General features: G+C 44.2%; 1 protein-coding gene across 1 annotated transcript in view; it reads left to right on the top strand.

Moving 5' to 3' along the window:
- ZNF827 (zinc finger protein 827) overlaps nt 1-14,502 on the top strand; it is a 180,886-nt gene that overhangs the window by 90,319 nt on the left and 76,065 nt on the right. The window contains exons 6-7 of the mRNA XM_060147712.1: nt 5,757-5,996; nt 8,418-8,475. Of these exons, the coding sequence (XP_060003695.1) occupies nt 5,757-5,996; nt 8,418-8,475 (298 nt within the window). The remainder of the gene's footprint in view (nt 1-5,756; nt 5,997-8,417; nt 8,476-14,502) is intronic.

Raw genomic sequence — 14,502 nt, 5'->3', positions numbered from 1 at the left:
TCTCCAGTTGTAGGTTCAGGAAGGGCAGCTAGAGTGCTGGGGAGGGTGTGAGAAAACAGGGAGAGGGTGCAGAACCCACTGTTTCCCCCCAGTCACAGGCGACCTGTGGGCCCTTCCAGGGAAGAGCTGGGATCACCTTCGCGGAAAGGCTGAACTGGGGCTTAACCTGTGGGGTTGAGCCTTCCGGATTCCGAATCAAGACCATTCCTTTGCTGTTTAAAGGGCTGTAAGGCTTTGTATTATCTAAGAATTATCAGGTTATGGGCCTGACTGAGATTTCACCCAGGACCAGGTGACGAACATTTTCCTGCCAGGCAGGTTTAAAGAGACAACGGCAGACAAAGCTAGAGTTGCTTTTCCGTTGACACCTCACGAGTCCCGCTTACCCACGGAGCCAGCTCCACCTCTCAATGTTGGCGCTGCAGCCGAACGGACAGTGTGATATCTATTCCCTGGACGCCCCCGGTCGAGTACAATTCCACCTTTGTGCTTTGGTCCGTGGTCTTCCTCGACCCCTCTTCCCACACTGTGTTTTAATTTCACTTCTTGTGTGAGAGGGCTGTTGATACTTGTCTTGATCGTACATTCATTTGGATTTAAACTGCTTGAGGGCAAGAACCTTGTCTTACTTGTCTCTGAATCCCATGAATCATCTATCATAGTTCTGAGTACATAGTAGACATTGATAAAAGATTACACCTAGGGGCAGGACAGGAATAAAGACGCAGACGTAGAGAACGGACTTGAGGACACGGGGAGGGCGAAGGGTAAGCTGGGACGAAGTGAGAGAGCGACATAGACATATATACACTACCAAATGTAAAATAGATAGCTAGTGGGAAGCAGCCGCATAGCACAGGGAGATCAGCTCAGTGCTTTGTGACCACCTAGAGGGGTGGGATAGGGAGGGTGGGAGGGAGACGCAAGAGGCAGGGGGTATGGGGATATATGGATACATATAGCAGATTCACTTTGTTATGCAGCAGAAACTAACACACCATTATAAAGCAATTATACTCCAGTAAAAATGTTAAAAAAAAAAAAAAGAAAAAAGATTACAGAATGGCCAAGTGACTGATGAATGAAATAATCCAGTTTGATAGCTAATATATGTTGTGTTTATGAAGGCAGGAAAGAAAACAGTATTATGGCATTCCTGTTGCATTTTTCCCCTTCTGTTGCCAAGCAGAGTTTGAATAGGGCTTGTTGGAGCCACGAACCAACTCTTCCAATGCTACCAGACATGCACACTGTTCTGTACACTTCTAAAGAGGAAAGAGCATCTTTTTATGGGTGTATGTGTTTTCCATTTTAAAAAAAAATTAGGTGAATGACAAGATATCCATATTCATCACAGAAAAATTACAGAAGACAAATAAGCGTTGAGGTAAACAGTCACCTACACCCCCTCCCAGGCATCAGGCACTGTTAACACTCTCTCATCTCTTCCCACATGCCAGGTTCTCTCTTGAAGTAGCAGTAGAGCCCACTGGAGTTGAGTTCGTATTTGTGGCCTGGGAGTCAAAGCTAAGAGTGAGTGGAGTGAGGTATTCAACCATTGCTGTGTTAGGACGCCCCAGGCAACAGGGACTGAGCTGGCCTGGGGACCAAGTGAGATCTGTAGCAGAAACTGTGTTCCCAAGTCAGCTGCCTCCCGCATCCTCGGCCAGCTGGCCTGAGATGGTGATCAACCAAGTTGGAACTTAGGAGGAGCTGCCTCTTTCTGCTTTGCCTTGGGTCCTGATTAATTGGGGGCGGGAAGAGGAGAAGGGGTGAAAACAAGAGTGTGGCAAAAACTTTACAGCTGCGGTTTTGCCCTCCAGAGGACATTGGCGATGTCTGGAGTTACTTGTAGTTGTCACAGCTAGGGGGCTGGCACTCCTCGTTTGTAGAGAGTAGAGACCAGAGATGTGCTAAACACCCTACAGTGCACAGCACAGCCTCCCACAGCAAAGAAGTATCTGGCTTCAAATGTCCATAGGGCTGAGGTTGAGAAACCTGCTTTTTGAAAAAAGGCAAGAAAACACTTGGCAATGATGCTATTGCATACAAGAGCAAGGACTATAAAAATATTTATTGAATCATGTCTCACTTGCCCATTGAGATGTCAGTTTGAAAAGTCTTCTCGGTGAGTCTGGAGTCTGTCGGGTAGATTACAAATGCTAAAGGGTTTGGGGGGTTTTTTAAGCATCTTTATTGGAGTATAATTGCTTTACAATGGTGTGTTAGTTTCTGCTGTATAACAAAGTGAATCAGCTATACATATACATATATCCCCATATCTCCTCCCTCTTGCGTCTCCCTCCCACCTTCCCTCTCCCACCTCTCTAGGTGGACACAAAGCACTGAGCTGATCTCCCTGTGCTATGCGGCTGCTTCCCACTAGCTATCTATTTTACATTTTGTAGTATATATATGTCCATGCCACTCTCTCACTTCGTCCCAGCTTACCCTTCCCCCTCCCCATATCTTCAAGTCCATTCTCTAGGTCCGCGTCTTTATTCCTGTCCTGCCCCTAGGTTCTTCAGAACTTTTTTTTTTTTAGATTCCATATATATGTGTTAGCATGTGGTATTTGTTTTTCTCTTTCTGACTTACTTCACTCAGTGATCAGTGTTTTGTGCATAGTTGAAAAGTCAAGAGTTGTCATAAGGAAGAGCAGAAAGCACTTCATGGAAAGTCATATTTGAAATTATCCCAAGTAGCTTTTAAAAACAGATTTCATTAAATCCGGTGGCACAAATAGCCAGGTGGGTTTTTTGGTTTTGGGTTTTTTTTTAATTAATTTATTAATGTGTTTATTTTTGGCTGCATTGGGTCTTCGTTGCTGCACGCGGGCTTTCTCTAGTTGCGGAGAGCGGGGGCTACTCTTCCTTGCGGTGTGCGGGCTTCTCATTGCGGTGGCTTGTCTCGTTGTGGAGCACAGGCTGTAGGCGTGCAGGCTTAAGTAGTTGTGGCATGTGGGCTCAGTAGTTGTGGCTCGCGGGCTCTAGAGCGCAGGCTCAGTAGTTGTGGCGCACGGGCTTAGTTGCTCCGCGGCATGTGGGATCTTCCCGGACCAGGGCTCGAACCCGTGTTCCCTGCATTGGTCGGCAGATTCTTAACCCCTGTGCCACCAGGGAGCCAGGTGGTGTTTAATCCAGGGGCAAAGCTGGGGGAAAGGGGGTTTGGGGGATATAAATAATGGAGCTTCTTTCTAGCTTTGCTCTTTTTATGTTGTTGAGATTTTTATTTTTTTAACAAAATGAATCTTTCTAGTATCCCTTTGTGTTTGTCTTCAGGCCTTGGAATGACTTGCAAGGTTCAGAGACATCATTATGTACCTGTGACACTGACCCCACTGTTTATTTTCCAAATCCTAAGTAGTTTGAGGGGACACAAACAGGGCATTGTGTGGGGTGACTGCACCTATGGGTGATCTAAGGGAAGGTCAGGATGGCTGTCAGGTCCCCAAATCCCTAAGTGGACAGGGGGTGTCGTCAGTACTCAGGAAAGAATCAGGGACTAGAAATAAAGGCAGAGAAGCCAGGCATGTAACTTGGAAAGCTTTATATTCTTCTTCTTTTTTTTTTTTTTTAGCATGATTGAATCAATGGACTTGGTTTTTCTGAGCTTCACAGACATGCAGAGAAAAAAGAAAAAAACAGCTTGGCAGGAATACAGGGAGGGGAAAAGGATTTAAATTAAATATAACAGTTGCCTGAAGTTTAGTTGCTGACAAAAAAACAAGTCGTTTTCTCTGAGAAGCATGTGTAATATGTCAGGAAGAAAAAAAGCACAATTAGCACACTTCTTACATGAGATCTTATGGATAGCACCACATTAATTTTAATCATTTAATTTAAAGTACTCCACTGTCTTCTTTATTGCAAATCAATAAAGTACGCACGTACTTGACTTTCACCTGTCTCATCCTTGGCAAGGAGAGCGTAGCTTTCTCTGACTACCCAGCTTACAGCAATGAGATTTCCCCTGTCGTATCTCCTAACTGTCCCAAGATCAGCACCTGCTTTATGTTGCCTCTTATAGTTAGTTATATCTGTCTGTCTATCCATCCATCCGTCACAAATTACCACAAACTCCGTAGCTTAAAACAACAGAAATGGGGGCCAGGAGTCTGAAATCTGAAGGCTCTAGGGGAGAATCTTTCCTCACTCCCTCCAGTTTCTGGTGACACCAGGCAATCCTTAGCTTGTGGCAGCAAAACTCCAGTCTCTCTTAGTCCGTTCCGGCTGCTGTAACAGAACATCACAGACTGGGTAGCTTGTAAACAACAGACAGGTATTTCTCACAGTTCTGGCATCTGGAAGTCGAGGGTCAGGGTGCCAACACGGTCAGGTGAGAGCCCTCTTCCTGGTTCATTGTCAGGCATCTCTGCACTGAGTCCTCACATGCAGGGAGGGGTGAGGGAGCTGTCCGGGGTCTTCTTTATAAGGGCATTAACCCCCATCCTTGAGGACTCCACCCTCATGACCTAATCACCTCCCAAAGGCCCCACTTCCAAATATCGTCACATTGGTGATTAGGTTTCAGCATATTAATTTGGAGGGGAGACACAGACAGTCAGTCTGACAGCACTGTCTCTGTCCTCACGTGGCCTTTTCCACTGTGTCTGTGTCTTGTCCTCTTCTGTCTATTATATGGACACTTGTCATTGGATTTAGGGCCCACCTGGATAATCCAGGATCATCTTATCTTGAGATCCTTAATCACAGCTACAAATACCTTTTTTCCGTATAAGGTCACATTCACAAGTTCCTGGGGTTATGACATAGTCATATCGTTTTGGGGGGCCACGATTCAACCCACTACCCTATCTATCTATCTGTCTGTCTTGTCCATCTATCAGATCCTTTTTGGTTTCTGTGTTTTCCAGAACGCTGAGGACACAGTAATAACTAATAAATGCTTACCAATTTGAAAGTGTGGCCTTATTTTAAAGTGACCCAAATTAACGCGCTAATTGTCCCACCTTGTTTCCAAGATGTTCTCCCATTAGCTCTAAGGAACGTATGAACATAAAGACACTCCAGCCTTGCAAAGTAAACGTATGTTTCAAACTAAAGACCAAACGTTCAATGGCCACACCTAAAGCCAGAGCAGTCAGTAAGTTGAACAGTTATTATAACTTGTAAGATCGCTGTTTTTCTAAGTGTTAATCCTTGCGCTGCAATTAACATCCTAGGTGGTCTTGAGGATTACTAGCTCCCAGCAAGGTGTAAATGTCTCAGTTGAATCAACCCTATTTATCCTTTATTAATTTAGGTGCCCTAGAAGAGAAAGAAAAAACATTGATCAGAGCTTTCAAAATAGAGGGAGAAAATCATAGTATGAATATGCTGGCTCTTAAATGATTCACTGAAATTGAGTACATTATAAAACAAGGACAGATATTCGTTGTGTTCTCTGTAAGTCCTGGAAGCATCATGGCAGAGAGGAAGGAGTGTGTGGGAGTGACTGGGAGACTTTGGTCAAGAAACCTGGTTCTAGATCTGTAGCAGCAGGCCTGGTTCTGTTGCCATTTGTGTGGCCTTGGGCAAGTCCCCTGATTTCTCTGAGCTTCAGGTTCCTTCCTTTTCTGGAAACCAGATAGATTAAAGTAGAAGTTTTTCAAACTGTGTTCCAGTTGTGCCACGGCGCTGTCTTCTAAACTGCTCCCTGACTCAAGCCTCGTAGCTCTCTCTGTGATTAGAAACTGGGTTTGGTTCAGAATTAAGAAACTCTGGCGTTTTTGTTCTTCATTCACCTGTTTGCAGCGGAAAGCTACAAGGACACTCAGATGGTGAAGATCAAAGAGGAACCCATGGAGGTGGACATCCAGGACTCGCAGGCCTCAATATCACCCAGCCGCAGTGTTGGCTATAGCACTTTAATTGGGCGAGAGAAAACTGAACCCTTACAGAAGATGCCAGAAAGCAGAGTCCCCCCAGAGAGAAACCTCTTCAGTCAGGACATCTCTGTGAAGATGGCTTCGGAGCTTCTTTTTCAACTGTCAGGTACGTTTCCTCGAGGAAAACAAAAAAAAAAGTCAATAATGGGGACTAATTGGAGGGAAAGCCACTCTAACGAAGTGAAAACACCAGCATTATAGAATTTTTTAGACAGAAATCCATTTTGTTACTTTAACGTGTATACGACCTCTCAAACGAAGAGTTCATCAAAGGCTGCCAGGTAGGACTCCTGCCAGACTTTCTTTAGTAAATAGTTAAGAATCATTTGAAACTGGAACCTATTCAACTGCGTGCAAATGATCCCTGTTGCCTGGACTAAACGTCTTACCTCTAATTTTGTTTAGGCAGTTGATCTGATTAACGGCCTTTTTTTTGTTTTCCTAATGTGCAAAAGATAAACTTCAGTTTACTCCAACAGTGACTGAGTTACCGTGAATTCCAAATTAGTGTGGTCGGAATTAATGAGATGTTACGGTAGCTTGCCAAAAAAAAAAAATCAAGGAAAGGGGAAGGCAAAAGATGAAACTGTGAGGACTCTTTTCCAGCTATAACATAGTAGGACATTTCCTGTAAACCAACTTTTTCTACTTCAAATACTCAGAAGTCAACATTTAGGAATCAGCTAAGTGATCACCTATTAAAAAGCTAAGGAATCACCTATTCCAGCTCAGCTAAGTGTCTTGATAGAATAGGTGAGGGTTCTAGCACCTAAGTTGTTCTCTTTATCACCTCATTCAAGCTGCAGGCTCTTTGTCAAATTTAATGTGCCGTTATTGCTTGAATGTGATTGAGATGGATGAAAGAGACTCATATAAGATTCAGACTTATATAGAAATACAGATACTTTGTCCTTGGTCAAGCATTGGCCTACATACTGAAATTCAGGCATCCGTAGAGTTTGTTACTAATATTTGATAAACTCTGTTTTGTTATGGCTAACAGATTTAAAACACCCATTAAATGCCTCATTATTTAAGTATTGACTTTTCTCCCCTAAGAAAAATACCAGAAAAGAGGAAAGAAGCTAGAATCTGCAAGGCATCGTGATAGCTCACCTTCTCGTTGGCCTCATGACACGCCCCCATAGCTGTAAAGTTATCAGTCGGTGCCGAAAATGGCAGCCTCGGAGTTCTCAAACAAGGACTGTGTTTGTGCAGAGCTCAGAGAGGTGGAAAGAGTTAAGTCAGTAAACTGAATAGGCCACATAGATCTTTGCAAGTTCCAAAAAACTCCAAACATGCAAGATGCTTTGCTTTAAAAAAAAAAAAAAAAACAGGCTGAAAGCATCTCTAAAAACAATATAACTTTGAAAATGATTTAGCAGTTCAAATCTGCAAGAGTGAGGCCAGTGTGATTCTTTGAAAAAAGTCTCTGTCTCTAGCAGTACATTATCATGGTCTACTATCAGCTAAAAACTTTGTGTCTGAGAGTTCTCACCCTGGCGCTGTCACTGACTGCCTGGGTGACCTCAAGCAAGTCATTTAGCCCCGATTTCCTGCTCTCTGAAAGAACACTGCCTGTGAATCCAGATTCACCCTCATTGTCACTGTTGAACGGACAGAAAGGAATTGTCCACGCAAATATGCACACAGCAGCTTCAGACCAGTGTTAAAAAACACGGGACAGCGTATATCTTTGTTTAAAATTGTCCCCCAAATCCGTAAGATTAGGAGTTTTTCACTTGCCCTGCTGTTGAAATCTGAAACCCTTGTAGAGGTGGCCAGGTTTCCTCTGGAGACTTAAAAGAAGCCACCCAGAGCTGTGAACGTCAGGGCAGAATCCTAACATTTGAACTGGACGGGGAAGACCAGAGGTCAACTTTTGTGTTCCTGAAAGCTAATTAAATAATTTCTGACAGCTGGTAGATTCAGACCTCAAGACAGAGTTTACCTCCTCTTGTCTAATGATACTTTTTGTCCCCTGTGACATTTATCAGAATGTGCACTCGATGACTCTCGCACCCAGAGGTCTTACGTTTGTTTTTATATCCCGTCTCACAAAGGGGCCTGACAATACAGAATGCTTAAAGGTTGTCATCCAAGTCAGAAGCGGAACAGTTGCAACAACTGCAGTTTTCATGCTGAATCAGAGAAAAGCAGACATTTTCAGCTGGGGAAAAATATAAGAGAAATAACTATCTTTATGCACATCTCTGTGTGTGTGTGTGTGTGTGTGTACATGTACTTACTGAGGCCTGATGAAAATCAGACAACACAGTTGTACTTTGTTAGTAATTCTTTCCCTTTGATTGGTTTTTAATAAACTATTTTGGTGGATGCTATCGACATGCTTTTGTTGCCTGTCTTTACCAATAAGACAGGAATGGTTTGAATGTTTAAAAAAGAAACCAAAAGAAAACCACAACAGAGAAAGAGGAATGTGGAGGATGTTTCTGCTTCAGCCTTAAACACACAAATCGAGTCAGAACAACCTAAGAGGTGTCTGTTTCATCCTTTCTCTTTACAGAGAAGGTGAGCAAAGAGCACACTCACACGAAAGAAAACACCATCCGGACGACCACCAGGTAGGCCACTGTGGAGTCCCCTCGGAAGACTCCCTCTGGGGGCCTTGAGGCCCACGTCACAGTTTGAGCAACATTCCTCAAACCGTTCTCTCCCACTGGGTTCAAGTCACCCCTTTATCATCATTTTGTGTTTGAACTTTGGTTGGTGGAAACAACACAAAACGCAAAGGATGTTACGGTAGCTTGGGGGGAACCAAGGGGTACCAAGGGGGAAGGCCATTCACAGTTATTAAACATCTAAATGTGTCACTTTGCTGGAGAGTTTTCCTTATGCTATTATTGTTTATTCCTTACAATGATTGTGTGAAGTAGACAATATTATCCTCTTGACAGAAGTTTCCTGACCGGAGAGTTGAAGTGGGTGGCTGTATTTGGGAGCTGGGTCTGTATCTCAGGAAAGCCTCAGTCGGTGGGTAGACCGAGGTTGAACTGTGTTCCTAAGTAGCTTTGCAGCTGTGGACTGATAACTTGTCACCAGGGACATCCCAGCTTTTTAACTCACTGCATTGTTAGGAGGGCAAAAATGTAAAAAGCAGAAGAAAGACAATGCTTTCAGAAATTGCAGGAAAGCTGACATCACTAACAACTGTAGGTTAAGGAAGCTTTCCATTTGCCAAAGGCAGTTTAAGAGAAGGTCAGCCAGGCTGGGCTGCCCATCAGTCTGCCGCCTGAAAGGAAAAGGACGGGTCAGTACTGCCACCCATCCTGAGGCTCGTAACCACCCAGACCTGAACTGTTGCAGGCAGGTGCCAACGAGTGCAGACCCACCTCTGTGGAAAGGGAGCTCAGGGGAGAGGCAGTCTCCCCCTTGGCAGGCTTTAAGTCAAGGAACTTCACTTTCCTGAGCAAACTTAGATTCTTCCTCCTGGGAGCCGTTGCTTGGTTTTGTGATTTAATTCTTGCGACGGAAGATCAACAGTGTTTTTCCTTTGGATGTGATATGAGTCGACCTCGGACCGTCACCGGGCACATGAACGGTGTTCATTTGAACACCGTTAACGCGAGTCTTTGCTTCTTTTTAACTCTGTGAATCGGCATTTGGGACTATCAAATATTAAACAGTAATTAAAACAGAGTCGCCCAGGGTTCATATAGTATTAGGGACAGAACCTGACTCTAACCCAAGCATGGTGTTAGGCTTGCCTCCGTGTATAAGTACGCAGATGGGGAATGAGTCTTTCCATCTGGTCTGTGCGTTGTGTTGGGAAATGGGTCTGGGGGATGGAGAGGGGACTTTGTTCAGTTGGATGCCCAAATAGGAGATGTGAGCTACTATAGATTCCAGCAGCCTTCTCCATGTAATCCTAAGGCTATTTTTTTTTTTTTTTGGTATCTATGCTTATGTTCGTGAGTCTAAACACATGAAATGGGCCAGATTGGTAGACGTCGAAAGACGGCAGATTAAAAATAAGAGGTGTCCATTTTAAGTTGCTTCCCTAGGCTTCCTGAAGTGTCACAGGTCAGGTTCCCTAGAAGCGGAGCCCGAGACAGGGATCCCTGTGCGGGTGTGTTATGGAGGGCGTGCTCTCAGAGGGACCTGCAGGGATGGGATGGGGCTGGAGAGGGAAGGGGAGCTGAGCAAGGATTCTAGGGGTGGTTGTCTCCCGCAGAGAATTCTGGAGAATGAATTGCACCACAGAGTAAATCCTGCCTTGAGGTAAGGGGGCCCCCTCATTATCCACTAACTTCATCAGGGGATGTGTAGCCTGCCAGGTGAGGGGGGGGGCTCCAACGGGGAGGGCAGTTCTCACTACGAGCAGCCGGCACCCCTGGGGATGCAGGGTGAGTGCACCAGTGCGGTAAAGGGGATCTGGGCAGGACTCCAGCCCCATCTCCTATGGAGGCTTTCTGCCGGATCTTTAAGATTACACGATCATATTTACCTAGCAGAAAGGTATGCTGCGAGACCCTGTTATTACGCTTTTCAGGTGTTCTCTGGGACGAGGTAAGAGGAGGTTTGAACTAGCCCCAAACAAGTGAAATGTACAATACCTCCTAGCCTCGGTTGCCTTGGCTGGAGCTGAAGCATAATTACAGGGTAGAAGAGAGGGGTTTTTTTTAGCCATTTGGCAAAAAACGAAGCAATCCTTAAATTCTCCTGTTGCTGGGAGATTATGCGTAAGAAGAGATCCAAATCAGATCTTTTGCCCAATGCAACACAAGAGGTGCTTCCTATGAGCTTCCCCACCCCTACAGTGTGGTGTGCAGAAATCCGTGTTATAGGTTTCTCGGTTTATTTTTCTTCTACAAAATCCTTGGTGTGTTTTTATTTTTCCTTTGAGTAGGCAACTTGCCCAATTAGCCTCTCCTCAAAGAGATCTCTTTTTACCTTCTCACCTCATTACTTCAGGCGGAATAGAATCAAGCTGCCTTGTGCCAGGACATCCTCTTTAACCCGAGTTAACCGATAGCAGAAATAAGGGGAAAAAACGCCAACTCTCTTCTTTTTTGATTCCCGTTTCGGAAGAAGCTCTTATTTTTGGAAGAGGACTGCACAAGGTCAGCACAAGGGGTTATGTTTTAAGGTACGATCTGTGATACTTTCCAGAAAGATTTACATCGAGCCCCCAACTTCCCATACCTCCAGATTTTTTAAGTCCTTAGTGGGATGTTTGGTTAGTTATCAGATCTCCCACGTTTCAGTTCCTGGAAGAAGCTGACTGTCCAGAGCGATGGCTCATCATGGGAATCAAAGTTCGGAATTGTCCATGTTTCAGAGTGGCTGGGCACATTTAAGACAGTTGACTTGTGAAGGGCAGCCTTGGACGCCGGCCTCAGTGCAGTATTGAGATCAGGCGCTTCCAAATGCTGATGGGTGCCTGAGCCCTTCCACTCAGTGAGATCTGCCTCTGGGATCTGGAGATCCAGGGGAACCAGAGGAGACAAGAGATGTGCAATGCTGAAAAAAGAAACGGATTCTCTCCAATTCTCTCTCTGTCCTTTATCAACCCACAACTTGCCCCACTGTTGTTAATCATTATTAATCTTGACTCTTATGCCAAACACAAGAATGAAGAAAAAGTGTAGCAACCCAAGTGTGAAACACTCTGTCTCTGGCAGTTCCAATGTATGCTTACCAATGAGATATGGGGGTGCTGGTTTCCATGCCCGGGCACCAAGGCAACATGAAGCCCATGGATGTGCGTACAGGTAACTCCCCATCCCATAAGGGCTGATGACTGCACCTCTGTCCTCATCCAGTCCTCCCTCGTCACAGCTGTCCATTGGCCATTCTGCTGTTTGTTAATTCCTCGATTATAAGATGGCGAGACATGGAAAGAGAAAATGATGTTGATTCCTTGTTAGCCTTTTTTTTTTTTTTTTGTGGTACGCGGGCCTCTCACTGCTGTGGCCTCTCCCGTCGCGGAGCACAGGCTCCAGACGCGCAGGCTCAGCTGCCATGTCTCACGGGCCCAGCCGCTCCGCGTCATGTGGGATCTTCCCGGACCGGGGCACGAACCCGCGTCCCCTGCATGGGCAGGCAGACTCTCAACCACTGCACCACCAGGGAAGCCCCGTTAGCCATTTTTTAAAAGAAGTTCTAGGTAAAGCTAAGGGTTGAAACTAATAACTAGCAAGTTTCTGGATCATTGGCTCTTGACCTCATTTTTCAAAAACTCTTACAATGGAAAATTTCAAACAGATACAAGAATAGAGAATGTACCCATGATCAAGTTTAAATAATTATCAGTTCATGTTTCATCCATCCCTTCCTTTTGTTCTTCTTCCCCGTAGATTATTTTGAAGCAAATCCTAGACATCATTGGAAGAACTGGTTTGAGAACGCCTTTTTAAAAAATTATCCTAAGAGCTTAGACTCAGCTGCTTCAGTTAGGATCATCTTCCCAAAAGTAAAGGAGAAAACCATCCACCAGGGTATCCCATGTGGCCAGGCAGAGAAATCAATCTACTTAGCAGCCGGGATGATTGGGTCCCATGGTCCTGCTCACCAATGCCTTGACCTTTCCCTTCCTTCCACCCTTGTCTGTGCCCTCCTAGGAGCACCTCCATTGAATCAGTCCTTCAGATGGAGCTTCACTGTAAATGCTAAACGGCAGTTCGTCTGCCTGTTTAACCTTAGAGTCTAGAAAATTCAACCTAAGTGTAAAGAAGTCTGTGCGTCCCCTTTGAGATAGCCGGTGGCATTCTTAATGCCATTCTACCTGACAAATGAGATGGGGAGAAGGTCCGCCCAGTCCCATGAGAACAGAAGGACTGAATGCTTAAAAGACTAATGCAATCTTGATTTTTCGATTTCCTTTCCCAACACAACCCTAGGTTCTGCTGGGAGCAGATAACCAGCTAATATGATCACTTGTAGATGAAAATATATGAGGCATGCTATCATAACCAGATCCCAAAGTTTAATGGAATAAAAAGAAGATCTACATCTTCTGACATGGACCATCACCCAGTCAGATGCTGGATAAGATCGAAATAGGAAAATGGAACCCTAGAGTAAGAATCAGATGGCTCCTGGCAGGTGAATTGGACATGCTCGATGTTGTGTAACACCATGAACTTCAAGCAGTGGCTGCCAGGAACCCTCTCTTGGTTATTTGTTCTCTCTCTTCCCCATTAATAATGCAGCGTCCATGGGGCTATAAGATTGCAGGCCTATAAGAAAAACTTCTCACACCTGGCTTGCTCTATTCCAAAAGCAAGGAAGTCTTTACCTGAATTGGTTTTTTTCTCCATTACTAGACAGAAAGCAGAAGTGGGAAAATCAGAAAGGTAGAGTCCTGTCATGCTGTGCCGACCCACATTTAATTTGCCCAATTTTCAGAATTTGAAATGTGGGCTATTTTTCTGTGATTTAGATAATGGCACTTACAGAGTTTACTAAAAGACATACATACTTGGAGGTGTCCAATATAGAATTTTCCAGTGTGATTGTTTGGGTGCCTGTCCTTAAATATTTATGAGTCAGTAATAGAAATTGCACAAATTTGTACGAGCGTGATGTGCGGCTTCAATCTGTGCAATTTCCCCTTTTCATTTTTTAGAAGGCATAAGAGAACCATGCTCCATTACCTTAAGAAGTAAAAGATTACACATAAAGAACACTGGATTAGATGGAAGCAATTAAGAAAATAAACAGGAAACAGAGCAAATGAAATTGGTGATTTTGGAGTAGCTCTCCCTATAGTCTCTTTACCCTTTATATTTTCTTTTTTTTTTTCTTTATATTTTCTAACGTTAAAATTAAAGGCACAGAATTTTGTTTCTAAAAATTGGAAATTGCTACTAATTTCATGGAATCCCTCCAGTTAGGACATTCAGTGCTTTTTTGGTGAAGTCAAAGCTGGTTGGTGGGCCATTGAAAAGTTTTAAAAGCGCCTTTGCTCAAGACACTGCCATCTACTGGAATACTGACATAATAAATATGTAAATCTTTGTTGTCTGTGATGTTAAGTACCCACGCCCCCCACCCACCCAGTAAGGTACCTTTGTGCAGTGCACAGCCTGCACCACTGTATGTAGCTGCCCTGACACAAGTGTTGACTGGAGAGTTTTTCACTGGCAGTCAATCCTTCTCAACTTATCTTTGAGTTTTCAAAGAAGTTAAAACTCATCCTTTAAACAGTGGATCTTTTTTTTTTTTTTAAATACATATAGCCTCAAACTACTTTGTGCATTGCTGCCATTTGAGGTTTCTTCCTTCTTATCACACCAAACTTTCCTCGGTACTTTTCTCTATTTCTATACGCCATTGTCCTGTAGGTGTCACGCTCTGCCGTTTTTCCTCCCACCCATGACCTCTACGTTGAACGGTTATAGTTGAGACACTGTGCTTCCGGAACTCTTTAATACGGTGTCACTGTGAAGAGTTTAAATCTTCTTTTCAAGGATCTAAAGAGGGCTGTGCCTTTCTTTTCTTCATTTCCCTGAGTTCTCCCACCTTTATTTCTGCTGGCTTACAACTGTGTTCCATCTTTTTGTGCAGCTCAGAACAGTCAGGAACGAGGTAGAAATGTGTAAGCCTCTGTACGTAGACATCCTCCTTTGACAGGTCATGCACAGGTG

Source organism: Lagenorhynchus albirostris, chromosome 4 (genome assembly GCF_949774975.1).
Source record: "Lagenorhynchus albirostris chromosome 4, mLagAlb1.1, whole genome shotgun sequence".
Lineage (NCBI taxonomy): Eukaryota > Metazoa > Chordata > Mammalia > Artiodactyla > Delphinidae > Lagenorhynchus > Lagenorhynchus albirostris.
Note: the sequence above shows the minus strand (reverse complement) of the source record. Positions and strands in the feature narration are given on the sequence as shown.